The sequence below is a fragment of the Syngnathus floridae genome, chromosome 19, assembly GCF_059516105.1.
Source record: "Syngnathus floridae isolate MCC-2025c chromosome 19, RoL_Sflo_1.0, whole genome shotgun sequence".
Taxonomy (NCBI): Eukaryota; Metazoa; Chordata; class Actinopteri; order Syngnathiformes; family Syngnathidae; genus Syngnathus; species Syngnathus floridae.
Genome location: NC_142431.1, coordinates 5,327,791 through 5,352,072, shown reverse-complemented (window position 1 = coordinate 5,352,072; position 24,282 = coordinate 5,327,791). Strand labels below are relative to the sequence as shown.

The 24,282-nt window shown below is 38.6% G+C and overlaps 5 protein-coding genes across 14 annotated transcripts in view; 1 reads left to right on the top strand and 4 right to left on the bottom strand.

Annotated features, from left to right (window-relative positions):
- Window positions 1–116: 116 nt before the first annotated feature.
- Window positions 117–4,863, bottom strand: gopc (golgi-associated PDZ and coiled-coil motif containing). 3 transcript variants are annotated; one of them, XM_088362702.1, is made up of 9 exons: window positions 4,343–4,863; window positions 3,822–3,986; window positions 3,494–3,517; window positions 3,187–3,362; window positions 2,883–3,048; window positions 2,714–2,809; window positions 2,425–2,589; window positions 2,184–2,355; window positions 117–1,845 (listed from the first exon to the last, which is right to left on the bottom strand). In XM_088362702.1, exons 1-9 carry the CDS (start codon window positions 4,601–4,603, stop codon window positions 1,730–1,732), a joined length of 1,341 nt encoding a protein of 446 aa, XP_088218828.1. In that variant the 5' UTR covers window positions 4,604–4,863; the 3' UTR covers window positions 117–1,729. The 3 variants fall into 3 exon arrangements, with proteins under 3 accessions (XP_088218828.1, XP_088218826.1, XP_088218829.1); XM_088362700.1 differs by having other exon boundaries at window positions 117–1,848; window positions 4,343–4,861; XM_088362703.1 differs by lacking the exon at window positions 3,494–3,517 and having other exon boundaries at window positions 117–1,848; window positions 4,343–4,860.
- A 171-nt stretch (window positions 4,864–5,034) lies between these two features.
- On the bottom strand, window positions 5,035–7,169 carry alkbh1 (alkB homolog 1, histone H2A dioxygenase). 2 transcript variants are annotated; one of them, XM_088362704.1, is made up of 6 exons: window positions 7,021–7,169; window positions 6,598–6,706; window positions 6,374–6,536; window positions 6,089–6,179; window positions 5,753–5,946; window positions 5,035–5,672 (listed from the first exon to the last, which is right to left on the bottom strand). In XM_088362704.1, exons 1-6 carry the CDS (start codon window positions 7,156–7,158, stop codon window positions 5,267–5,269), a joined length of 1,101 nt encoding a protein of 366 aa, XP_088218830.1. In that variant the 5' UTR covers window positions 7,159–7,169; the 3' UTR covers window positions 5,035–5,266. The 2 variants fall into 2 exon arrangements, with proteins under 2 accessions (XP_088218830.1, XP_088218831.1); XM_088362705.1 differs by having other exon boundaries at window positions 6,598–6,665; window positions 7,021–7,161.
- Window positions 7,170–7,328: 159 nt separating this feature from the next.
- Window positions 7,329–8,299, top strand: slirp (SRA stem-loop interacting RNA binding protein). The gene is made up of 4 exons (XM_088362694.1): window positions 7,329–7,481; window positions 7,639–7,697; window positions 7,787–7,894; window positions 8,093–8,299. The coding sequence occupies exons 1-4, from the start codon at window positions 7,415–7,417 to the stop codon at window positions 8,171–8,173; spliced, it is 315 nt and encodes a 104-aa protein (XP_088218820.1). The 5' UTR covers window positions 7,329–7,414; the 3' UTR covers window positions 8,174–8,299.
- A 146-nt stretch (window positions 8,300–8,445) lies between these two features.
- On the bottom strand, window positions 8,446–16,590 carry lbr (lamin B receptor). 3 transcript variants are annotated; one of them, XM_088362690.1, is made up of 14 exons: window positions 16,422–16,590; window positions 14,428–14,598; window positions 14,051–14,248; window positions 13,766–13,852; window positions 12,949–13,126; window positions 12,127–12,323; window positions 11,815–11,869; window positions 11,550–11,744; window positions 11,370–11,473; window positions 11,131–11,256; window positions 10,863–11,031; window positions 10,687–10,767; window positions 10,253–10,375; window positions 8,446–10,171 (listed from the first exon to the last, which is right to left on the bottom strand). In XM_088362690.1, the coding sequence occupies exons 2-14, from the start codon at window positions 14,590–14,592 to the stop codon at window positions 10,011–10,013; spliced, it is 1,839 nt and encodes a 612-aa protein (XP_088218816.1). In that variant the 5' UTR covers window positions 14,593–14,598; window positions 16,422–16,590; the 3' UTR covers window positions 8,446–10,010. The 3 variants fall into 3 exon arrangements, with proteins under 3 accessions (XP_088218816.1, XP_088218818.1, XP_088218817.1); XM_088362692.1 differs by having other exon boundaries at window positions 13,766–13,849; XM_088362691.1 differs by lacking the exon at window positions 16,422–16,590 and adding an exon at window positions 15,345–15,784.
- A 1,015-nt stretch (window positions 16,591–17,605) lies between these two features.
- The window catches only part of enah (ENAH actin regulator), a 47,360-nt gene continuing 40,683 nt past the window's right edge, over window positions 17,606–24,282 (bottom strand). For 4 of the 5 annotated variants that reach the window (XM_088361403.1, XM_088361402.1, XM_088361401.1 and 1 more), the window contains exons 7-14: window positions 23,563–23,900; window positions 23,025–23,158; window positions 22,863–22,911; window positions 22,732–22,783; window positions 22,597–22,666; window positions 20,807–20,891; window positions 20,640–20,697; window positions 17,606–20,472 (exon numbers count right to left, since the gene is read on the bottom strand). In XM_088361403.1, coding sequence (XP_088217529.1) covers window positions 20,435–20,472; window positions 20,640–20,697; window positions 20,807–20,891; window positions 22,597–22,666; window positions 22,732–22,783; window positions 22,863–22,911; window positions 23,025–23,158; window positions 23,563–23,900 — 824 coding nt within the window. In that variant the 3' untranslated portion in view covers window positions 17,606–20,434. Of the gene's footprint in view, window positions 20,473–20,639; window positions 20,698–20,806; window positions 20,892–22,130; window positions 22,179–22,596; window positions 22,667–22,731; window positions 22,784–22,862; window positions 22,912–23,024; window positions 23,159–23,562; window positions 23,901–24,282 lie in introns of all 5 variants that reach the window. The other variant, XM_088361399.1, reaches the window with a different exon arrangement.

Sequence of the window (24,282 nt, the reverse complement as noted above, 5' to 3'; positions counted from 1 at the left end):
GACACCTGTGAACTTTGACCATGATATTTCCCTAATAAAGTGGCCTGTTATTAGGTACACTTGAAAATGGCGGTGTACCTAATGGAGTGTCCAAGTGACTATAGATTAGAAATAGATTAAGATACGAAGCAAACTTTATTTAAAGGCTGAAATAACTGCTCGAAATACATTTATCAATAACAATGCATACAAGTGGAAAGCTTCCGTACAAACAAGAGGAATTTAACAAAAGCAAAACAAATGACACAAACATGTTTAGGTCAGTGAGTTTTGGTTTACTAAGTTTTCCACTTCAAGTGGTAAAAGCACACCAAGTCTTTCTGGGCTGTCAATGTTGGTGACAGTGAGTACAAGTCACTTACACAAAAGAAAGTGATTATTTTGTAAATACAGTGGAAATAAAAAGTTTACACATCCCTGTTAAAACAGAGTTTTCTCTATGTATATGTACGTGTCTGTGTGTGTATGTATGTGTGTGTATATATTATATATATAATATATATATATAAATAAAATATATAAATATATATATATAATATATGAATATATAATATATATATAATATATAAATATAAATAATATAAATATATATATATATATATATATATATATAAATAAATAAATATATATATATAAATAAATATATACACATACATACACCCATGCCAAATAAGTCAGAAAAAAACATCTCCCATTATTTTAAGTGTTTGGTTGCCCCTCAAATATGTTTCAAGTGTTCTAGTTGGCTTTTCCTGTCATGTTAGATGTTACAAGCCATGTTTCACACAGCGCTTTATCACAACTTCCAAAGATATTAAAAGAGTAGAGAAGAAATAACGTCAAATTGAATATATCATGAAACAGTTAAGACCGCAAGTGGAGAACAAACATTACCAAGAACTGATAATCCCTTCAAAACTGATGAAAAGACATTCAAGGAGCTGCAGGAATTGGTGTTTGGTTTAGATGACAACGAACCCCCTCTCATCATCTTAATTTGTCTGGGATATATGATAGGGTAGCATCAAAGTTTTGAAATTATTATGTCACAAAAACCAGCTTTTTGCATAAGGATGTGTAGACTTTTACTTCCACCGTATACCCACAATAGTGTAAGACTTGCATTAAAAATTGATTACACCACCAAAGTTGAGGAGGCAGTTAGAATAGAAAAAAAGAGTAGTGTAATATTAAAAACCATAATAGATTTGAACCATAGTCACTACCATATAAATAGGATTTTAACAGGCACGGTGGCACTGTTAGGTTTGGCAAAAGAAGGTATTTGAAGGTGTATTTCTGGGGGAACTCAAAATATTTTTTAGGACTTTGCGGAAAGAAGGTGGTGTGGATAACCATCATGGAAACCTTACAAAACAAATCTGTCCATCAACACACAGTAACCACCAAGTCCTTTTAGGACGGTTGCATCACCTTCACTCTGCATTGCTCTTGCACGTGTACAAAGACAACGCAAAACAATATTTGCTGAGTTTACGTGCCGGATAATCGGGTCCAAAATTTATAGCCTGGAACCCAGTTGGTGTAAGTAACTGTAAGTAACAACAATTCCTTCCTTCAAATCATTGCCACGAGCCCACTCCAAAGTAAAAACTTGAAACTGTACAGAAAAAAACAGGGAAACAAACTAACTGCTTGTCACACACTTGATTCAGTAATCGAAAAAGAACTTGCACAATAAAACTTTGATTGGTGCGGCTGAGTGGTCTTAAGAGGAGCCATGATTGTTGGGAGGCTTGGAGGGAGTTTCCTCTGATGGTGCTTCACTGGAGATTCCAGTGTCTCCATTTTCTGTCCCGTTGTTCAGCAACATACTAGCTAGACCTGCTGGAAGGTATAAAACACAGAATTTCAAAAATTATTTCAAATATTGTACAGTAGCAGGAGTCATTTGGCAAATAGCAATCAATTCTTCTTCAAAAAAAAAGGAATTCAAGCTTTTTAACAACTAGAGAAAAAAATTATGACTGGTGAATTTTTAATTGCTAAACAACTTTGCAAAGAAAAGCCGTGCTAGCTTAATGCTAATGAGTTGTGATTTAACATGTTCATTATCCTTTGCGTAGAACAATTACTGCCGTACTGATGAGCCGAGAGAGGACTTTGGCATTGGATTTCATCGGATTGTGTCATAATGTTCGGGCTAATCGGTGAATGTATACCCTGTAATGATGGTGCTGTCGAGTTGCCTCTAGGTGGCGCTGTACTGTTTTCCTCGAGCTCATCCAGATAGAGTCTGTAGCGATGTCCGTTGTCGTCTTCGTACTCCACGTTCTCATCATCGCTGTCCACCTCTGGAGCCACGTACACTACTTCAAACTCGATTTGTCCTGACTGGTACGAACGAAGAAGACAATGAAAACCTCCCGATGTGCGAGCATGTTAATTGTGCGTATAAAGTACTTGTTGGGAGAGGATAGTGACAGCTTCCTTGTGTTTAGCATCACGCAGATTGATGCTGTTGACAGCCAAAATGGCGTCTCCAACATGCAAGCCTCCACATCTGTCGGCTGGCTGGGTTGGATGGATCTCTGAGATGAGAATAGGAACACCATGCTCTTTTCCTCCCTGAGAAGACACAAAAACCCAGTGGAAAAATTCACGTTCTCCGAGGCCATCCAAGTACTAATGTTACTTTATTATTAATTTTATTTTAAATTAATACAAATCAAGTGTGGCTTTGAGTGCTCACCGTGATGGAGATGCCCAGACCCTCATGATCTTCTTTGACAAGTGACACTTTCCTGATGGGACCCACTCCCTGGGTTTTCTTCAACAAGTCTGGCTCCTACAACAATAGCAAAGAAATGAGCTCCAGGAACATGAAAGTTTTCACATCAGGTTTTTATTTTGACACCCACGTGCCCAACAGGTGAGGGAAGCGGTTTCTTGGGATCGTTGCGCCCCTTGCATGCTCGGATGACGGTTTTATGGCGGTGAAGGTGGATCTCGGCCTCTAGTTGGTTCCACAGCTTGTCGTGTGCCGGGCCTTTCATGTCACGGCCCAGTAACTGGATTTGCTGCACCCTAGGAGGAAAACAATAATTTTCTCGATGTAAACCTCCAAGACATGGAGACCAAGGTAAGGTAAGGCTACTAAAACAATAAGCAATAAATATTGTTCTAGAAGCAGTGCTTTGAAAGTATTCAAATTAAATTCAATACCTGCCAGCAAGTTCCTTGTCCAAATATTTGGCAGCCAGTCGAGCACCGTAAACTTCAGCCTGAAGTACTGCCATGTGTCGACGGAGCGCCTCATTTTCTTTCTTATATAGTCTCATGTCAGCCTCAAGCTTTGCTTCTGCAAATTTCTCCTTCTTGCTGGCCTCCAATTCATGTTGCTGCAATGGAGACATCCCATGTTAACACCACAAGCAGAAAATATTCAAAATTCAATCTTTAATACTGACAATATTTGTAAAACGGCGATCTGTTTCTGCTACTACGACTAAAACGACAAAGACAAACTTACCATGTGTTCCATTGTTGGGGCAGGCTTTAGCAGAAAAGAGGCAGCAGAAGAAAAGAAAGAAGTCACCGATTAAAGAAATGAATGATACCAGCACCAGAGGTAGTTAATGCTATTCAATACAATCATAAAATTTAGGATCTTATCAGCAGTGAAGAAAGCATCAGATTTCATAATGCAGAAGAAAAGAAAAAGTTAAAAGGGTGTGAGAAGCCCAATCGAGTAGAGTGCCAAAAGATGTGCAAGTAAATCTTGTGATGGCTGTTAAAGTGCTTTTTATAATGATCAACTTAAAAATGAGGACACCGAAAGTTTTCTCCCATCGACTTACGAGTCTGTCTTTGATGGATTCGGAGTCTGGAACTTGGCCTTCCTTTGCATGGAGCTGTAGTTGGAGAGCATGAAGCTGCAGTAATTGGTCATGGACTTCTCTCTCCACAACCGCCCGCTCTGCCTTGGCATCGCTTAGCTCAGAGCGAAGATCTAAAAGCTGGGCCTGGAAAGATGGAGAAGGTGATGGACAGCCATTTTGTATCGCCACTATACGAGTTGGCCTAATTTGAATACATTGATATCTCTGATGCGTTTTCACATTATTTTCCGTCGCTATGGTCAAAACACCAGTGTGTAAAAATTATTTTATATATTTTCAACTCAAATTCATTAGCATTATGTTGTCAGAACCATGGACGATAAAGCTAAAATAAGTAAATCTCGATTTATAATACGGAGATAATCTGCTCTGAATGTTGAAAACAAACTTTCAACCTCAGTGCGACTGTGACGTCCTAAAAATTGATTTTAAAAAAAAGATACTGGTAAAAGTGAATAGACGAAAGGTCAAATACTAACCTCCAGTTTATGGTTAAGTTGGAAAACAGTCTGGGATTTGTGGCACAACTGAGCAAAGCACGAGCTAAGGCTGGTCATCTTCTGCCGACCCTCGTACGTAATGTCCACTTGGTCTGGGTCTATTTCCCCAAGCAGTAGGTCCACGTCCACAAAAGCTTTGTCAAACTCCTTCTCAAGCACTTCTAGCCAGCGAAACATTGACATACTGGAGCTGAGGGCCGAGTTGTGGCCCACCGGAGAACATCCAGCAGAAGCGGACATGGCGAAAACACAGCAAACGTTGATGCTAGGTCACTAGCTACACAACGTAAGCTTGCTTTGACGATGACAAATCTTTATGGAACCGCTTTTAAATCATTAAATAATATTAAAATCCCGGTGACGTAATGATATGAAAATCAAAGACAAGAATTATATGACGTTATATTTTTTGGATGAAAGTCACTGCTGACCAGGAAGTCGCTCATCATCAGCCATCCGAAGCGACTACTCAGGTCTGGGCAGTCTGTGTGAGCTCAGGGCAAAGTAATAGATTGTCGATCGATTACTTATGATCCAAAGTGTCAAAAGTAACCCGAAGCATTGGTTATTGCGCGTCTATGTGTTCACTAAAGTCAAAATGTGCAACGCCCGAGTATTTTAATCCCACACACCCTAAACAAAACAATTAATTATAATCGTAAAAACTGAAATTGTTTGATGGTCGAAATGCATTTAATTTTTAAGAACCCCTTTGCTTTTATAGGTCTTTAAAATGGCTGCACAAAAATTTTAGAAATTTTGTTTGGAGCACACTCATAAAATACATTATCTGAATTGCACTGACTTCACTTTGTGTAATTCTGATTCAATTGCACAATCCCTGCAATATATTACAAAAATAATCATTTTTTTTCCCCAGAAGCAAGCGTAACAATATATTTATCATGTCTCTTCAGTATAGGGTGAGTCACTATAACGTTTCCTCTTCGTTCTATCTTCTTGGTGCTCTTCTATGTGTCCTGGAAGAGGAGGTATCTCAGGGAAGCTCTGCCCCTGCCCCAGAACCTGTCTGACTGTCATATTAATCCTGGAGCTATGGATGTACCTAGAGCATACAGTCCAGTCCTCCTCGGACACTTGCTCCACAACGGCACCGCCCTCCCAGCTGCATTGCCCGGGCTCGAGAGCTGCCACTTCCAGGTTGGCCGGAACAATGCGAGGTACGGCGTGGTAGAGGAGACGGCTCTGCCCTGACATGATCATCACATCGCCGCTGTGCATGTACATGGCGGTGGGGGTGTCTTGTCTGTGAGTGCCACCCAGGAGGAAAATCGCGGACTGGCCAAAACTGATAAAGAAACATGTGAATCATTTTACTTTACTACAAATAAAACACTATCTTGTTTTCATTTACCTCCACTCCCATACCTGAAAGACAACAGTGGGCGGCTATGATCTAATTCGGATTCATCCACGTGGATTCCTAAAGAGGAATCCGACCTGTAGTAATTGAGAATTCCAGCTTCAGCATTGAAGCCTGTGAAGCCGCAGGCAGTTGCTATTTGGGAAGACAGAAGGTGGAGCTCACTTGGGAATGGAGTGTAGTGATTTGCAGAGTAAGTCTATGGAGAACCAACAAGTCATTCCACACAGAAAGCGGCTTCAGTATAATTATTGTTATTCTACATCAAACTTGAATGTGTAGAATAAATTGATAATTATTTAATGAACAAATAAATCATCCACGTTCACAACTTGGGTTACCTTGCTATTCCAGTTGTAATGATAACCCAAGGTGACCCAACGCAGCCTCTCCAGAAGAGTTCTAGGCTCTCTCTTTCCAACAGAAGGACAACTGGAGGATATTTAAACATGCTGTCATAATCATGCTACTCGAAAATGTGTCATTGTGGTCCAAAAGCTATATATTTATTACTTGGAAATGCAAGAATTTAATTTTTTATAAAATGACAACAATAAACTACTTTAAACACGTGTGCAGCATTACTTTTAGATAGATGGAGATATAGACAGGTAAACTTGCCTCACCTGAGGTTGGGTACACTCTTGGTCCAGATATCCTGAGTGTCAGTGGGAGACATGTGCATGTCCAGGTTGCAGACGTTTGGCTTCTGAGGGTAAGTCTTCAAACATTGTCGAACCCAGAAGGGCTGGGAGCCGCGACGAAACGGGTTAGTGATGAAGATGAACCCTGAAAAACAATACAAAACAATAAGCAAACATTGTCATGATCTTTATGTAATAGTCATTACCTGGGTAGCCCTGCAGGTTGAAAGCTTTCCAGTCTTGGACAGGATGTAATCCAACCTTGGCAGCATCACTATCACACACAGCAGCTGAATCTAGTTTCACTGGAAATATCTGCCACATATACACTCAGAATTCAGTCTAATATTCCGCTTTTTCTAAAAATAAATTCTTCATGTATGCAAGGAATATGACAATTATGAATCTCACATTTCAATTTACTGTAGACATATTGGTGACGAAGAAAATGTCTGCAATGACGTTTACCATTGCAGGACTACAAATTAGTGTAAAAATAATGTTTAATAAGATAAATTCAGGCAGTTCCTTATTTTATTTTGATTAATAAGTCTTCAAGGTATAGTGTTAGTAGACACATGCTTCGCGTGAGAAAAGCAGTTTTCAGGCTGTATTGGCATTTGCTTCACCTTGTCATTTGTCACACATTTGGAAAAATCAATAACATCGTTGAAATCCGGCGGAGGGGTTCTGCGCTTGTACAACTTAAATATTTTTCTAAAAGCATCCTCTCCGGTTTCCACCACGGACGCCGCCATCTTGGCCATGTTTAGTCCTACGTCAGACGTCGGTGCAGGGACTGCCGCCTGGTGGTCGGGAGGTGCAATGATCAGGACTCACACGTATCTGCTACAGAGCATTTCTTAAACAAAACATGCCGATCACACTCCAAAGACTAAAACACTAAACAGACTAATTTGATGCTTGAATTCTTTAATTTTTAACAAAAAAAAAAAACTAACCAATGTCTAACCGGAAGTTGCACATTACTTCCTAGGTCAAAGTGTCGATTCAGGTGAAAACATGGCGGCGCCGGCTAAGAAAGTGTTTGAGCTTTTTGTATCCAAAGTTCCATGGACGGTTGCTGGCAGTGAGTTGTTTTTATTTTAAATATAAAAATAAGATTTCTGTTATGTGGTAGTTGTAAGTGTGTGTCCGTTCACTGAACGTTTAATGTGTTTATCACCTTTTGTCACCTCTACTTCTAGCTAACATGGGCTACTCGTATGTATTGACTTGTGTTTCAGAGGAGATGAAGGAGTACTTTGGCCAGTTTGGACAAGTTAAAAAGTGTCTACTTTTATTTGTAAGTAGCCCCATAGACGAGTCACCTGTAGGACATCTCAAGTCTATTTTATCCTTTTTTTATTTCCTACACGACCTATTTTGTAACAGGATAAAGACACTGGGTTCCACAGAGGATTCTGTTGGGTGGGATTCAGCACCGAGGAGGGACTGAACAACGCACTGCAGAAAGAGCCACACTTACTGGAGGGAGCAAAGGTAAAGTGCATTATCATCATGTGCTTACTAGTGGTTTGGATATATAATGTCCCAATATGAAACCCAAATGGTTGCAATATTTGTTTAGATCAGAGCTTTAAGTCAGTGTGTTCCAAACCTCCACACATTCTGCAAACTGAAGAGAACTGTTTAATATCCAAAGGTTCAATTTGACCTCCAAACTTAATGTATTTTCAGCTTCAAGTTCAGAAGAACCGACGGCCATTTTCTGGACGGAAATCAAATAAAAATGAAAATGACGGAATTGTCTCCCAGTGATCGCCCAGAAATGTCCATTTATGTTTGTCAACATCTGTCGGAATTCAATTGTGAAATTTGTTTTTTTCCTGTCATGTCAATACAATTTATTTCATGTATGACAATAAAAAAAATATTGAAGTCCAATTTGGTAACTGCTACTTGATCATTCGGAAATTCAGCAAGGGAATTATTTTACTGAACTTATGTCAGAAGTCACCATTTGAAGACCAAATGCAAGCTTAAGTGCGTCAATGAATGTTAAAAAAAAAAAAAAAAAAACTAGGAGGAAATGAAAATAAAATCTTTATTTGGGCTGCAACGTGTATACAGATACACTTAAATCAGTCATTTTGCGGAGGTACTTTTGTGTTATTAAGATGAAATATGGCAGATTTGTTTGTAAATAATACTACAATGGCCCAAATTACAATACAAAAAAAGCAACATTAAATATCTATAAAGAAAAATTCCTATCATGTTTTGTTCTCCCATGAATAAAGCAAAAATATTTACAATTCTTTCAGTTCAAACATTGCTACTTCTTTTTCTGATCACGCAAATACTGAGCTTGCAGACAATGACGATATAATTCATGTCTGTATGTTATCACAGTATAAATGTGGCATTAATGACATGGCATTAAAGCTTGGCCCATCCAACACATTGGGCAAGTCACCTTGAGTTTCAAAATCCTATCAAATCCATTATGCAAGGAATTAAAAAAAAAAAAAAACCCTCTTAAGTCAAACACTAGGCATCTATACAAAATTTGAGACTGTACAGGTAAACCTCTGCAATACAAATTCATAGAAGAATACTTGTGGGTCCTGAGGAAAATAGAAGTTGTACTTGCAGTGTACACCTTATTTAGATCCCGTCCATCACAAGGAAGGACAATACAATCATTAAAAGTCAAATCCTAATTGGAGCTAAAAATAAAACAAGTGGTTTTGTTTTACCAAAAGTATAAAAACAAATGCGTATATACAAAAATATATACATCCTACCAAGACTTTCTTTGCAGACAGTTTTTTTGCATTGCATAATATTACATTTTTCTCCCGATTCTGTTTGCGAATACTTCATGACGACATAAGTCCATATTGATTTTTTGGGTAAAAATTTTGTTAAAATATACTGACGCGTAAAAGATCCCCAATCAAGATGTTTAAAGGAGCCATATTATGCTAAATCTTTTTTTTGGACCATTTATACATGTTAAAATGCTAATTCCTCACCAAAACCACCTAAAGTGATCTTGGGGCATTTCTGCTCACTCTCTAAGCACCAGTCCCAGTTGATCCAAGAAAACGACTGGGTCATCACATTGTGACATCACAAAGTGAGGAGCTACCCCCGTACCCAGCTGTCCCTGCAACTTGAGTAGCCAAGCTGCTGTTCCAATTTTGATGCATCAAATAAATTATTAAATGTTTATACATACCCTCTGCAGACTGCTCAAGTCCTACTTATTGTTGTTTGGTGCAATAAATGATTTTTTTAATGTTATTTTTAGATGTCCTACTTTGAGAGCAGTCATTGAACGCACCTCAAGTCAGCCTACCAAAGTGTGAGAAATGCGAAGACGGGTTTTGTTTTTTTCCTTCCAGGTCAGATGAATAGCCACCAGAATAATTCCTATTAATTAAAAAATTTAATCACCATTACGCAAAAGGTAATATATAATAACATACAAACACGCCTATAATTATCTGTGGAATGCTTATAATAGCATGATACCGCTTCTTTAAATTCATTTTTTTGAATGACAATGCAAATCATGATAGTAATGATTGGTGTGTGAGAAATTCTGTGGCAGTAATACCGGCTCAAAAAGTGTCCATCACCACTCCCCTCAGTAGACACGTGGGATGATCCGATAGCGGACCGTTCGGCAGTATTCGTCCCAGGCCGAGCCGTACTTCCTCCTGCAATTGCTCATGTCCCGAGAGTCTCGGTGCACCAGCAGGATGATGAAGTAGATCATGTAGTACCACGGCAACAGGTGACGAAAGCCTACAATATTGCACAAGTTATTTTGGGTGTATGTTTGACCAGAAAAAAAACAAATCCATATATTTGTGAAAAATATCTTACCGCAGGGTATTGACCAGGCCAGAGCCATTATGAGGTCTCCTAAGTAGTTGGGGTGACGGACGACCCCCCACCAACCAGACACCAGCAGACTTTTTCCTGTCGCTGTGGGAATGGTCCTCAGGTCTGTTTTTTTTTTTTTTTTTTTTTAAAATAGCACAAAGAGATAAAAATGGAATAGTGTGTAAACAATTTAACAGTTTGTGAGTCATAATTCATTCAATGCGACTGTATGGCTCCTTTTGGTGTGTGCGACCTGGCCACCGGGGGCAGTATAATATAGTGACACATGACAGTCACGGAAATAGTTTTCCAGAGAAAAGGTATGTCTGACAATGTTGCACCTTTATTATTATTTAGAGTAATCCTAAAAATTATGCTAATTTCCCAAGACTAGCATGGCCCACAACATTCCGACAGCAACCTTCAACACTCACATGACAGTTGGGGGTCTGTTGGGTTTCTCCTGAAAGCATTTTTCTCAGAGTTGGATTTTCTGAATATGTAGAAGCCAATAACTGAAAGAGAGAAATACAATGGAGAAAGTTTAATTATTAGGCTGATTCCTGCAATACTAAACTTATGAAACTGACGAGTTGAGCTTTTGTCTCACGTTTGAGCAAGATGATGGCAGCGACGGCTGGGAGGCTCAGTTCATTTGGGTGACTGACCAGATAATAGGCCTGCAGGGTATAAGTGAAAGGCACCCACACTAGATCTCCAAAGGCCAGCATGAAGCCAAAGCCATCATGCATCAAATCCATGGTGGTCAAGATGGCCTCCTGAAATGTGTGTTTGACACATTACATTCAACTTATGTTATGATCAGCCATTTCAGTTTCTAGAAAGACTCAAATATTGAAAATCTTTATTTTGTGTACCTCATTCCAGAGACCATCCACTACATAGATCAGCTGGAAGGCATTCACCAAAATCATGGCATAGGATGGAGTGGCCAAACCTTGTTGTTGCATCTCTGTCAGCGCGAATGCAAAGTTGATCAAGCACTAAAAAGCAAATGCTCGGTCAGTAGGACATCCGCTAAATTAAATCTGCAAAAAATGGCAATTTAATTGTTGCAATACTCCAAATGTATTAAAAGACTTCCATGTCCACTCACCCAGCCGATCAGTCCTGGACGCATCTCACAGAAGAATTTCAAATCAAAATTTTTAATGCGGGGATTGAGCTCATGTCCCTTGAAGAAGTCATAAATCACATTGCCTGGAAATGAATGAAGAAAATGAATTAATAAGGCAGACAGATAGGACGTGTCCAGTTTTCTTCATCTTGGCCTTACCGGAGCTTCCCCCAAGTGCATGTTGGTCTGGCGGAGCGTAACGGGAACGGATATACAAGTAGACGCTCAGCAGGACGGAGATGAGGAAGGTCGCTACAGCAATTTGTAAGAAGTGGCTGTGGATGTAGGTGAGGTCGATTCCCTGATGGACGGCTGCTGCAACAACTGCAGCACTCATCGCAATGGCAAAGAAACCTGATCGGGGAACAGAAAAAGACACATGAGTAAGTGTCCAATATTACATCAGGACCACCCAGAAGCTTACCGTTGGTTCTGTACTTGAGCCTCTCACCAGATCTCAGCGGCATCCCTTCGCTTAGCTGCAGAGAAAAAAAAAAAGTCACTCATTTAACGCACATAAGGCAACACAGCTTCACGTCATTTGGCTACAGAATTAATCTACCTAATATAGTGTTTACGAGAAAACTTTATGACTTTACTGATGTAAAAGCAATTTATTCTTTTTCTGTGAGCTCAGTATGACTTTTATGAGAATGTGTTATGAGCGGGAAATAATTTGGTTTAATGCACCTATTTTGTTTTTTTTAATTTGTATTTGTAACAGCTGTTTACTAACCTTCCCCACAGGCAGGATGTAAAGGAGGACCTGAAATAAGATCCACAGGACAACAAAGCCCAGAGCCTGAGCATCCCAAAAAGTCTCAAGAGGTGGTACAGGGGGTGGGAAGTTGACCAAGCTGGGATCCTCCAAGTTGACTTGGAGAATCACAAAAAGAACCCAGGACGGCAAGAAGAGCAACCAGAAGTATGCCCCTGCAAAATGAGAAAAGCAATTTTTTTAAAAAACATCACCAATTGTGAATACCATAGAATGATTTACAAATTATTTTCAATTTATATTGAATTGAACATACAACAAAGAAGTGTCTTGTTTAATGTCTACACTCTCAATACAAAGTCATGATGTTGAACATATGTGGCTTGGCATGTTTTGCTGAAATAAGTAGAACATTTTAAATTGCCAATGTTTGGATTAGGATTTCAATATAGTATGTAGATCAAAAATCTGCATTTAGTGTCTTCAATGGTGTGTGTAAAAAAAGTTAGAAACCACAGTAACATTATACACAGTTTAATATAACCACATGAGTTGGCGCTCTCTAGTGGTAATAAATTGTACTGCATGACGAAAATGAATCTTAAATTAAAATAGATTAAAAAAAAAAATAATTACTTGAAAACAATTAACTGTAACCAAACGAGATGAAAGGGGCTGTGTAACTTTTCGAAACTAGCAGATGGTAGATGAAAGGTCAAGAGATGGCCCTCTTCATTCTCTGTATGTTTTGCAAAACAAAACACTGCGACTTCAAATTTACCTGGAGATTAGTATATAAAAAAAAAAAGTAAAGATTTCTCAGTGCATCCAAGAACCTACCAATCTTGCCTCCAAAGTCAAGTTGGGTGGAAAGTCTAGAGACCGTCGCTGCAGGAGCTGTAGCCACTTTGGTATTTTCCAGCAGCTGTTGTGGTTTAGTCTCGCGATCATTCTTCCTGCGGCGCAGGTTGTAACGATTCTGGTTCTTTTCAGTTTCTGGCTCCGTATTTGCTTCAGCCTTAGGAAGATAAAAAGCCAGGATTAATTTGATGAGCAATACTAAGCACTTGTACTGTACAAAACAGAGCTGCTATTGCAGTCCAGCATTTTAAATTAATTTACAAAACAATGTGCCATCCTCACCTGTGGACTCAACTTTTTTTCCACATTATGACAACAGAAAGTAAATCAAGAGCACATGGCGGTATGCCTTGTGACCGGCTGAATGGATCTTGTGAGGGGAGCCTAACTCGACATGGCCCCCCCCGAACGTGCTTGCATCATGACATTCCATTAGCTCTGCCTTAACTCAAAGCCCATTCACATGCAGAAAAGGAGCGCTCCCTGGAACATCAGGGCTTGTGATGATAATTGTCTATGTGACTTGAAAGGCCCCTTATAAATAAAGTGTATTATTATTACCCTCATTCGCAAGACATTTTTAACCATAAAGTACAATAAAGACATTTCAGTGTCTTTTATTTCCATCTAAATATCAATTTAATTGCAGTAGTTTAATAATTCAGTCATTTTGGGTGTAAGTCTATCTGCAACAGGGATAGGCCAACGTGGAGAACAGCAACTAAATTTAAGGGAATACAACACGATGATCATTAAACTGTCAAAAACACTCCTTTTGTGATTACATTAAACTCACCTCATTGACTTTGTTTGCAGTGTTACTTTCCTCTTTGTGTTCATGCTTATTGTTGCTATTGCTCTCAGCAGCCATTGTGGGTTGCTGCTGTCAAACAATGGAGGGAGACAAAAAAAAGACAAAATGGAAGCGTGACAGTGGTGTGGTCAGAAATCGGAATCACAGGAAAAATCTGTGTAACTGGCTAAAGACTGAAAACAGCTTTAAGATAATTTTAAGCAATTTTTTTTAATGTATATATTATTTATTTAACCTAGAAAGGAATAAAGCGGCTTGGCCTCTTACCAGAGGACTGAGTCGAATTTCAACCGTTTCCTTCAACTTTGAATCCCGGCTTGACGGTGGCGTGCTCTCCGTTCCTGCCGCAGTAGCGGCCGCCGTACGGGAGGAAGAGCGCCGTGTCGTCCTCGCCGGAGATCGGCTGCGACGGCGGCCAGGTGATCGGGAACGAGAGCGGGGCCGTTGCTGGAGACGATAAGGATTCTGGAAACAATAGTAATTATTTCAACATTGAAAAGAAATGCAGATTTATTTCTTTTTTTACTTGCACATGATATAGGGTCAAATAATAATGGAAAACTTTTGTAATTCTTTTTGTTATCATAATAGTATTGGGACAGAGGTGTGTAAATGTTTTAAATCTACTAAAGTTCTGGTCTTACCCTAATGTCCTGCTCCTTCAGCTCAAGCTCAGTCCCATCCTTGTAGATGACTGTGTACAGATGACTTTCAAGATCAAAACCTAAGACCTTAACTTCATAATACAGGCTGCTACCAGGCCAGCGGCCCATCACCATGTCCCCTTTTTGGTACTTCAGACTCGGCATTGTCTTCTACAGCAAGAAATAAAAAAAGACAAAGGATGGAAAAGGGAGGGCAATGTTAAAAATAAGGATATAAGCAGTATTTCAAACAACTTTCAACCACTTTGGTATATACAGGAGTGTCTCAGAAAATTAGAATATTGTGATAAAGTTCTTTATTTTCTGTAATGCAATTAAAAAACAAAAATTTAATTAATAAAAGACTTGCAATATTTCAGTTGATTTGTAATGAATCCAGAATGTATGACTTTCTTTTTTTTTTTTTAAATTGCATTACAGAAAATAAAAAACTTTATCACAATATTCTAATTTTCTGAGACAGTCCTGTATATGTCAGCATCATTAGTGACCAGGGAGGCTCAATGTATTGAAAACCAACGCTAATGGAGAACTGCTGACATGTCTGTCCCTGCTACATTTAACCAGAGCCATGCGTCATTGGTGGAAGGACCATCCAGCCATTTCTAGTAAACAACACTTTGACTGTCACTGTCCTTTATACCAATGTGAAGAAAACATACTTTCACTTGGAACATAAAATGACAATATAAAGTAATATTACTTCTATTACAATGGGAATGGTTTTATGGTCAAACACTGCGCTTGACATTTAATATTTACTTGTAAACCGTGTAAAGGTAATACACACTGAGGTCTTTAATAAAATTAAACCAAATAATTAACGCAAATAAATAACCAGTACTTTTTAACACTTTGACCAACAACAATAAAGCTGATTTAATACAAATACTCACTGGCTGGTTAGCTGAGCAGGATTACTAGACTCAGGCAGGGGAAAACAAACTTTGAATTCAGAGAATGACAGGACACACCCTAAGTTAGTTCCTGGGATCGTACTACTGGCTCGTGTCCTGGTCCATATGGGATGCCACTGGTGAATTTGGAATGCAGTTTCCCATCAGATGGCTCAGAGGCCAGGGTCTGTGTGTGTGTGTGTTGAGTGGGTGGGGTTGGGTAGTGTGGGATGAGGCTTTAAACAGTCACATCCCCTCTGCTGAAAACACAAAACTCGACCTGGTAGCCCCTTTGAAATGCAGCATGTGGATCAGATTGGAGATATACTTTTGCAGGCCACATAAAATGATGTGGCGGGCTGTATCTGGCCCACGGGCCTTGTGTTTGACACCTGTGTTTGACTGTGAAACCATTAAAATATTTAATCATCTTATCACATTTTAAATGTACAATAGATGGATGTATTTGTGAACTCTGAAGTCAAGGATAATAGTTTGCTTATCTATTGTTAAAATTACTATGGCGTTTGTTGACGAAAATATTATTTATGGCATATGTCACATGGAAATTTTGATTTTAGCAATAATCATGATAGTTGACACGCACACACAGTGCGAGAACCCACCCATTCTTGCCGTGAAAATAAAATAAAATAAAACGTCAAAAGACCTTACAACGCGTGGAGCAGAAACAAAACAAATACCAAATCGCTCGCAACGCGCGGTCGCTTTCAAAATTAAAGCGTTTTATCGTGAATTGATAGTGTCTAGTGTGACGTTATAAAGTTGGAACAACGCAATGATGATGACGATGATGACGAACCGAACAGAACGGCGCGATGAATCAAATAGATGATGATAATGATATGATATGTCTCGGGGGGGGATATTAAGTTAAGCTGGGTTTCATGCACAGCTTTAAAAAAAAAAACCGGCGAAACTAAGTCGAGAAACTAGTCGGAGTAACAAAACCTCAGATAGCCTCAGCTCATAGCTAGCTGTAGCTAAAGCCAACCTAAAGAGGAAGCGATTTCATTTTAAGCATCACAAATGTAAGTGAAGGATAGTTGCACTTACCACTTGCAGCGATAAATCCAAACAAGGCGAAAACTAGTTAAAAACTCCCCCCCAACAAAGTTACGACTTAACAAATCAATCTTAATATTTAGAAATTGCGAGTCCTCTAACGTCTGACGTAGGCTTGCATCTCCCTCCCTCTTGGCAACAGCCACTGGTGACCAGGAAGGCGCGAAGGCGTCTGATTGGCTAGTTTCCCTTCATTTCAAACAGCTCTGCGGTATCTCATTGGTTGTCACGAGTTTGCGTTAGGACGCGCGCACACACACGTAAAAAAAAAGCACTGCACCGAAGGAAGACTGTACCGTTATTTTTATGGCGTGTGTAAACTGTAAAAATAAACTTGTCTTATTTTCTGTTTTATATTATGTCTATAATTGAAAACACAGTAAACTGTACAATGTACACTGCTACATGTACATTTTGTTTTGCATGCATGAATGCTTTTAGGTTGTTTTTTTTTAGTTACCCAATCAAATAACAGATTATGGTGTTTTCCTGTTTTAAAGTTTAGCCTAACATTGCTGCAAGTCAAACAAAACCTCAAACGAGCTGCAAACGCTGAGCCAGATTTGGGTGTGTCATGCCTTCAACAACCAATAAACTGCAGGAAGCTTCCTTTCATACTTGCACTGACTTTCATTACTGCCGAAGGCATGCATTACAGATGGCAATAAAATGAACTTTAACCTTTTAATCCCACAATTTTAACATTCACAAATGATTAACAAGTTGTGTCCGAGTGTTCTTAAATGAGTCATTTTGTCAATCATTTTTATTGTGTTGCTAGAATCCTCCACCAGTTATAATAACACTGTCAACATCATCTTGATTTTATGATAAAATTAAAACAAATATGTCTGAGTAGTATCAAGGACATTAAAAAAGCCCGTAGAAATTTCACACTGTGCAATTTTGGGTGTTATATGCTCTTCCTCTTCCTGTTCTTCGCTGAGGTTGAATGTAGGACGCCGTGGCTCAGATGTACTTGCACCGGGGAAGCAATTCAAAATGAAATTCCTCAAGTTCTGTAAGACTACAAATGTAGAAGAGCTAGTGTTGGTCAATCATCTGGTTGCAAAATAGCAGGAAAACAAAAAAAAGGGGGAAACAAACTTCACGCAGAACCACAAATTAAAATGAATGGTAATAATTATGTATAATCATGACAAATGGATAAAAAATGACTTTCGTGTCTTGTATTGCAATTTTATTTAACTTGCTCAAACAAAACAAAATGTTAGCATGTAAGAAAAGACTAATTAACATGAACACAGTATAGTACACAATGTGGATGTTAAAAGAAAAAGTCTGGAAACACAACTTTTGAAACATGCTGTGGCTTCAAGCTTTCAAAAGTTCTTTCAAACTCTACAATTTCTTTCCCTCACATTATAACCAAACAAGTGTTTGCATGATCAAACTGACAAGACCGTATGGACAGAGGCATTCCTAATCCCGATTCCAAATTAGGCAAAAAAATCAATTTTTTTGAACACATTTGACTGGCAACAAAATATTAAGATCTCCCCTTAATCCTCATAGGCCGACATTTGATTGTACTTCATAGCGGTAAGAAATAAAAATAAAAAGCCTCAACTTAGTGGAAACAACTAAGCAGATCTTGTTGCACAGATGTTTCCTCGTGAGGAACAGTACCAAGGTCATTAAACTCTCTCCTCAATGGAAAATATACACTATAGAAATACACAATATATGTATTTAATGGACAAATATTATTACTAGTCATCTATTAAATGCAACTTCGGAACAAGGCACAAACCACATGGATTCAACAGAAAGATTGTATGATTTAACTAGTCCAAAAAGTGGATTTTTACAATGCATTTAAGATATGATTCTGTTATTAAAATTCTCCTGACGAGGATGATTGAAAAAATAAGCAAGGTGACTTAATTGATTGATTGTTGAGTCCTTTGGTGAAATATAGCCACACTGCAGTTGTGTTTGAGTGTGTCTTGCTTTGTACTAAAGTGCATTAGAATCTTGGTTGTATGTTTATAATGAAACTGAGGATGATGTATTCAAATAGAATTCACACTTGTATGTTTTGGAAGGATAGGGTGCATAAAAAGATTGTTTCTGTGATGCTGATTGATTTTAAATGTTCCACTTAAACCCTCAAACAAATTGTTGCATGTTTCAATATCCAAATTAAGACCAAATTATTCCAAGACCAAATATAGAGTTAAACTAAAATGACACAAAAGTTAAAAAACAAATTACAATGATAACATTACAGTTGGTTTGTTACTCATATTTCTGATGTTATCAGACATTTTTGAGGAAATATTTTCTCAAGTAAAATTTCGGACATTTGATATAAACTGTTATTTTGGATGTAAAAAAAAACAAAAAAGTATATAAATATCCATTAACACCACATTGTCCAGTCTTTTGTCACCTACAGCTAAATGTTACCAATTCAACAAATAAATCAGATTATCTTTCCCCATTGTGTGACAAATTTATATTTTAGCTGTATGTAATGTATATTGCATCGCCTAATAATTTCTTGGGAAGTTTTGCAACCGTGTTGTGCAATTTGTTGAACATCTACTCTAAATTCTTTTTCACAGACTTGTAAGAATTAAATTGAATGCTTGTTGACTAAAATTAGTATAAACATTTCCATAAGCTATTTTGGACCATGGCTTTGGATCTCCCATTAATTCCTCAAATATAAGCTTAGAGTGAAAATAAAAATGAAGTCTGATTTTTTTTTTTTTTTTTACTTTAAGGCAAATAAAATAATGCAAGCACAGGTGAAAAGACTGAATGGCACATTGACATCTTTGAAGACACCCCACACAAGATTATGCACTCTAGTTTTGTGGAAAAAATTAAAAATAACAGATCATTATGACACAAAGGATACAATATGACAGGATGTTACAGAGAGATCCATGAAATCATGCTTTTCAGTTAGCAAACAAACCACACAGTAATTTCCTTTCCAAAGCGAGCTCTGATAGGCCATACAGAAACATAATTGAAGGGGCTTTACAATAGATGCTACACTTATTGCTCGTAATTAACTTGTGGGAGTGACTTAATTTTCTTGGCAGATTTTTTTTTATTACCCTTTATAAAGGAAAAAAAATATTAAACAAAACAAAGAGGAGGGACATAAAGTCCATCTACAGTGTCCATGCTTGACTAGCATGATGGGTGTTAGCAAAATAGCACTTTTTGCTAGCTAGAAAGCTATCATGCCTGCTATCTGACATGCAGCTTCCCTCACCAAGCAACAGAAAGAAAAGATGTAACCTGACTATGATGATCGTGAAGCTACTTGATATGGCCTTTGACCAATAGGCTCGAAACAGATACATGGTTTTCTAAATAATTTCTTCTCTTTTGTACATATTTAGGTTAAAATAGCCATTTGAGGAAGACGAGCTTGACGGCGTCCAGCAGTGGCGGATCGCCCCCATTCGCATTCATTCGCACTTGTTCATTTACTCGCACGCACGCTACTGCTATGGCATTATGGGAAGAGGGGTGGGAGGGAGATTTTCCATCCCTACTTTTTTTCTTGTTTCTTCATAAAACATGCCTTTTGATAGAAAAATCACCAGAATGATTTCTGATTCACTTCCGCACCAAATGAACTTTACAGTATCTTTGAAAAGTTCTTTTTTTTTTTCTCCGTACATTTCCTCATTTAAGGATAAAAATCGACACTTTTTTTTTTTTGCATAAAGACATGCGCTTTTCTTTCAGACTGCTGAGTCCTCCAGGGTGCGATGCCCTCAGCGGGAGGGTTGAGGAAAGTGTGAGGAGAAGGAGGAGTTCCATCTATGAGAGTTAAACATCACTCAGGATGATGATGCTCTGCCTCAGGTACTCTCTCAGGTATTCGTGGTTGCTTTCTTCATTGTCATCGCCGCTACTAGGTGGATATCTTGTTCTGGGCGGTCTGTAGTCTTAGAGTGACCCAAATTGGGTTTACGTAGAATTGGATTTGTAGAAGTGGGAAAAAGGATCATCTATGCTGTACTGGACCTGCCCAGTTCCTCCCTGATTGCTGGAGACACGAAGAACAATACAAAAATGAGCCGTATGCCAGTTAAGTACTTTGCCTTAAAAAAAAAAAAAATTCTCCTGCCCTCCTGATATAAAACAAAATTGCAACATTTTATTTTGCTATTAAAGTTCAGCGTAAAAGACAAAAACAGTAAAAGCACAATTTACCATCAATGAGTTCTTCTTTTAGCTTTGACAGCTCTTTCCTCATCTCATCCATAATGTCCTACAGGCACAAAACAGAAGCCATTTGCATTTCCATAAACTCCAAGTGTGATCAATGTCAAACACTATTGGGATATTCTTGAATTGTCATTAACCTTCAGTTCGCTAACCTGTTTCAATCTGTCATAGTCAACAGCTTCTGTTGGCACTCCGTTGGCACTTAAGGATGCGGTAGGTGTTGGAGTAGATTTAGGTCTGAAAGAGAAGTATGGTAGAGTTAAACTAAACAGAGAGCTCAACTAAGATAGAAACAAGGAGGTCAGAAATCAGCACAGTATTTGTATGCAAATCAAATTAGCAGTGTGTACTTAGTATAATAAATGTCACATTAAATTAGGCTATTAAATAAGTGCATCTGATGTGACACTATTTCAACAGACCTTGGCAGGAAAATAAAAACAAATTGTTGTCTCGTCTAAACATTCCTATCAAAATAGTCTCCCGAAATAATTCACAAAGTATCCATCTGTGATACCATAAAAAAAATAACTAACAAAAAAAATAATAAAAAATTAAAAATAAATAATCAATAATTAATAAGGGCCATTATACACTGGGTGATGCTTCCAAATTTGACCAGAACTCCATTGCAAAAAAAAAAAAAAAAAAAAGTTTCGTATTCCTTTTCCATCCATAAAAAGATGGTGTGCTACAAAAAGTGGATGTGGGCGTAACAACACAAAAAAATGGGGGTTCTATATATTGAAAGGTGCTCATGTATTTTTTTTACTGCAAGCGTCACTATTTCATTCACATATGAAATAATATATGATTAAGTATTATTGTAAAACACAATAGTATGCGTATTTTTATCACACATGTTGGGCAAGCTTGGTTCCAAAAATGGATTTTTCACTCTTATGAAAGCTTCCATGCATTTTGATTGGCTGGAATTTACAATGTTCCCACAGCATCATCACTTATAAATATTAAATCCTTTTCAAATCAAAATAATAAAAAAAGGTTCCAATGTGGAAGTTGATACTTACATCCACACAGGCGTGCACTAATACATAATGACAAGCCCTTATCTCTGAATGCCTGCTGGGTCGTACAATGATAATTACTGTGCAGTCTACATTGCACTGGACGTTCGTCTATATTTAGAGGGAAGGGTGTGCAGAAATATGTGACGCACATATGGATTTCCCTGTTTTCATTTGAGAGGGAAGCAAGCAGAGCAGCATGCAAAGAAAATCTATATCACACTGGCAGTGGATTAGAAACAATGCACACAATGTCATTTTTCAAACAAGTGATAAGCAGAGCTGCACTGTAGTTTGGTCATGTAACCACAAATAAATCTGAATTCATTCCAAATGCTTGTATGAAAGGATTAACTGTTTTCCATTAATACCAATTCCATGACAAAACAGGGGAAGGACTTTTAAGAAAAAATGAAGGTTCTCAAACGCTCACAGGTCCTCAGTCTACCTGTTGGCGGAGTCTGCTGCCATGGGATTTCTCCACGGAGAATCTCGTCTGTGTGAGCAGCAGAGACACTGGCTTAACAAAGAACACCTTAGTATCTACCTGTGTGTCCGCAACCATGTCTGGAGCAGCATTATGTAGTAAAAATAAAAAAATCATGACCTATTTGCTTTTGCATACTGCAAGGGGGGGTGTCAAAAAAAAAAAATAAAAAAAATAAAAAAAATAAACATCAGATAATTGGCCTCATTGTGTCATCTCATGACATGAGCGCATTAAGCCAACATAAGCTTTAGTGATGTTAGCAAGCACCGGGAAACCCCAACATGCCATTGGACTAAAAGGGACTTATTTATTCTGGTTCTGAAGCATTTTTTTTAGACCATATCTACTTAAAGAGCAAAAGACTGGGAAAAATAGATATTTGCTTGAGTATAAATGAATTATTAGAATCAAGTGAATACAGTACCTTCCAATAACTGGTGACTTGCTACCATTCATAGTATTGTTTGTTCTTTCCCATGGCTTTCTGGGCATGTCTGTATGAAAAAAAACAACCAATTAGCATATCATTTGAGAGACAGAGAGCCTGTTGGACTCTCACCTGGCGTGCTACATGCTGACACTTTAGGGGTCGTTGTTATTTCATTCTCCTCCTGATGGAAAGACAAGAGAGTCAGATGATCCACACAAAAGTCATAGCATACAATTAGAAAAAGAGATGATTAGACTTACCGATTTCTGGTCAGGTTCAGGTGAAGACCCCTTCTCAGCAATTCTTCTTCTATAAAAGACAAGATGGTTTCTTTCATTTGTTATTTCCAATACAATGCCACAAACACACAATTGACCCAAAGCATAAAAAATTTGAAATTATAAAAACAATTCTTGTAGTACCTTCTAGCCAATAAGGCGCTCATCTCCTCCATGAGCCCACCTCCTCCAGGTAGAGGGCCATTGCCTCTGGACTCTGATTTGGCCCCTGCAGTCCCCAACAAGGCTGCTGCCAGAGCTGCCCCTGCATCATCACTCTAGAAACAAAATACATACAATAACAGAGTTTGACACTTATGGCCTACACAATACATGAATAAATACATACTACCGTATTTTCTGCACTATAAGGCGCACCTAAAAACCTCCAATTTTCTCAAAAGCCGACAGTGCGCCTTATAATCAGGTGCACCTTATATATGGACCAATATTGAGCCAGTACAGCAGGTGTGTCCAAAGTCCGGCCCGCGGGCCAAATGTATATATCTTATATATGGACAAAGTTTTAAAATGGGCCATTCAATGAAGGTGCGCCTTATAATCCGGTGCGCCTTATATGTAGACAAAGTTTTAAAATGGGCTATACATTGAAGATGCGCCTTATAAACCGGTGCACCTTATAGTGCAGAAAATACGGTAATTGTTGTGAACTATTGCTCACCCTTGACACTTTGCGAAGTTTAGCTCCTGCGAGGGCGGCAGCCAGGCCTGAGACAGGGCGCTCATCCGCAGGAGAGAAGAGGCCAGGGGGAAGAGGAGGTGCCGGGGGCGGTGTCAAGCCCCCGAGAGGAGGAGGAGGAGGTCCGGGCGGGGAAGAAGGGGTAACAGCCGGGGTCAATGTAGGAGGCAAAGGAGGAGGCGGCGGTGGGGGTGGATGTCCGGACGGTGTGGTTGGGGTAGCGGCCGGGGTGGCGGCCACAGATGTCACAGTAGAGCCGGGTGGCAAGGGTGGAGGTGGGGGAGGGGTTGGTGTGGTCAACCCCGCAGGCTGCACAATGTCTGTTCGTGGGTAAGATGGGGGAGGAGAAACAAAGAGGAGAGCTTGAGGAACACACTGTTGACCTTTAGTTTACATTGAACGATACGTTTTAAGCACTGTTTATATGCAAAAAAAACTTCATATAGTCCTTTAAGGGTGTCATGCGAGAGAAATTTGAAAAGTTTTTTCTACATGCCATGTTAGTGTGTCAATTCCAAATGTTAGTTGCCCTATGTCGTAATGCAGGCAGTACTGTTCGATATGTAGAGTAAGATCAATATTTCATCACTCCAACACATAAAATGTCCAATCTCATCTCTCGTCATAAACAAAAGCCAGACAAACTTTTGAATTTTTTTGTAAAATGTTATATAATTACATAAGCTAGAAGTTGTAGGAGGA

Bases quoted from the DNA above. Each gene is read 5' to 3' on its own strand.
- gopc (XM_088362700.1), bottom strand. From the start codon at position 4,603: ATGTCCGCTTCTGCTGGATGTTCTCCGGTGGGCCACAACTCGGCCCTC. The intron at 3,518-3,821 runs GTAAGTCGATGG...TTTCTGCTAAAG, and splicing joins AATCCATCAAAGACAGACTC to CCTGCCCCAACAATGGAACA. The intron at 3,363-3,493 runs GTAAGTTTGTCT...TCTCCATTGCAG, and splicing joins CCCCAACAATGGAACACATG to CAACATGAATTGGAGGCCAG.
- lbr (XM_088362690.1), bottom strand. From the start codon at position 14,592: ATGCCGAGTCTGAAGTACCAAAAAGGGGACATGGTGATGGGCCGCTGG. The intron at 13,127-13,765 runs GTGAGTTTAATG...TATCTTCCTAAG, and splicing joins CTGCAAACAAAGTCAATGAG to GCTGAAGCAAATACGGAGCC. The intron at 10,376-10,686 runs GTGAGTGTTGAA...AAAAAAAAACAG, and splicing joins AACAGACCCCCAACTGTCAT to ACCTGAGGACCATTCCCACA.
- slirp (XM_088362694.1), top strand. From the start codon at position 7,415: ATGGCGGCGCCGGCTAAGAAAGTGTTTGAGCTTTTTGTATCCAAAGTT. The intron at 7,482-7,638 runs GTGAGTTGTTTT...CTTGTGTTTCAG, and splicing joins TCCATGGACGGTTGCTGGCA to AGGAGATGAAGGAGTACTTT. The intron at 7,698-7,786 runs GTAAGTAGCCCC...ATTTTGTAACAG, and splicing joins AAAAGTGTCTACTTTTATTT to GATAAAGACACTGGGTTCCA.
- alkbh1 (XM_088362704.1), bottom strand. From the start codon at position 7,158: ATGGCCAAGATGGCGGCGTCCGTGGTGGAAACCGGAGAGGATGCTTTT. The intron at 6,180-6,373 runs GTGAGGCAAGTT...AATATCCTCCAG, and splicing joins AAGAGTGTACCCAACCTCAG to TTGTCCTTCTGTTGGAAAGA. The intron at 5,673-5,752 runs GTATGGGAGTGG...TTTCTTTATCAG, and splicing joins CGCCCACTGTTGTCTTTCAG to TTTTGGCCAGTCCGCGATTT.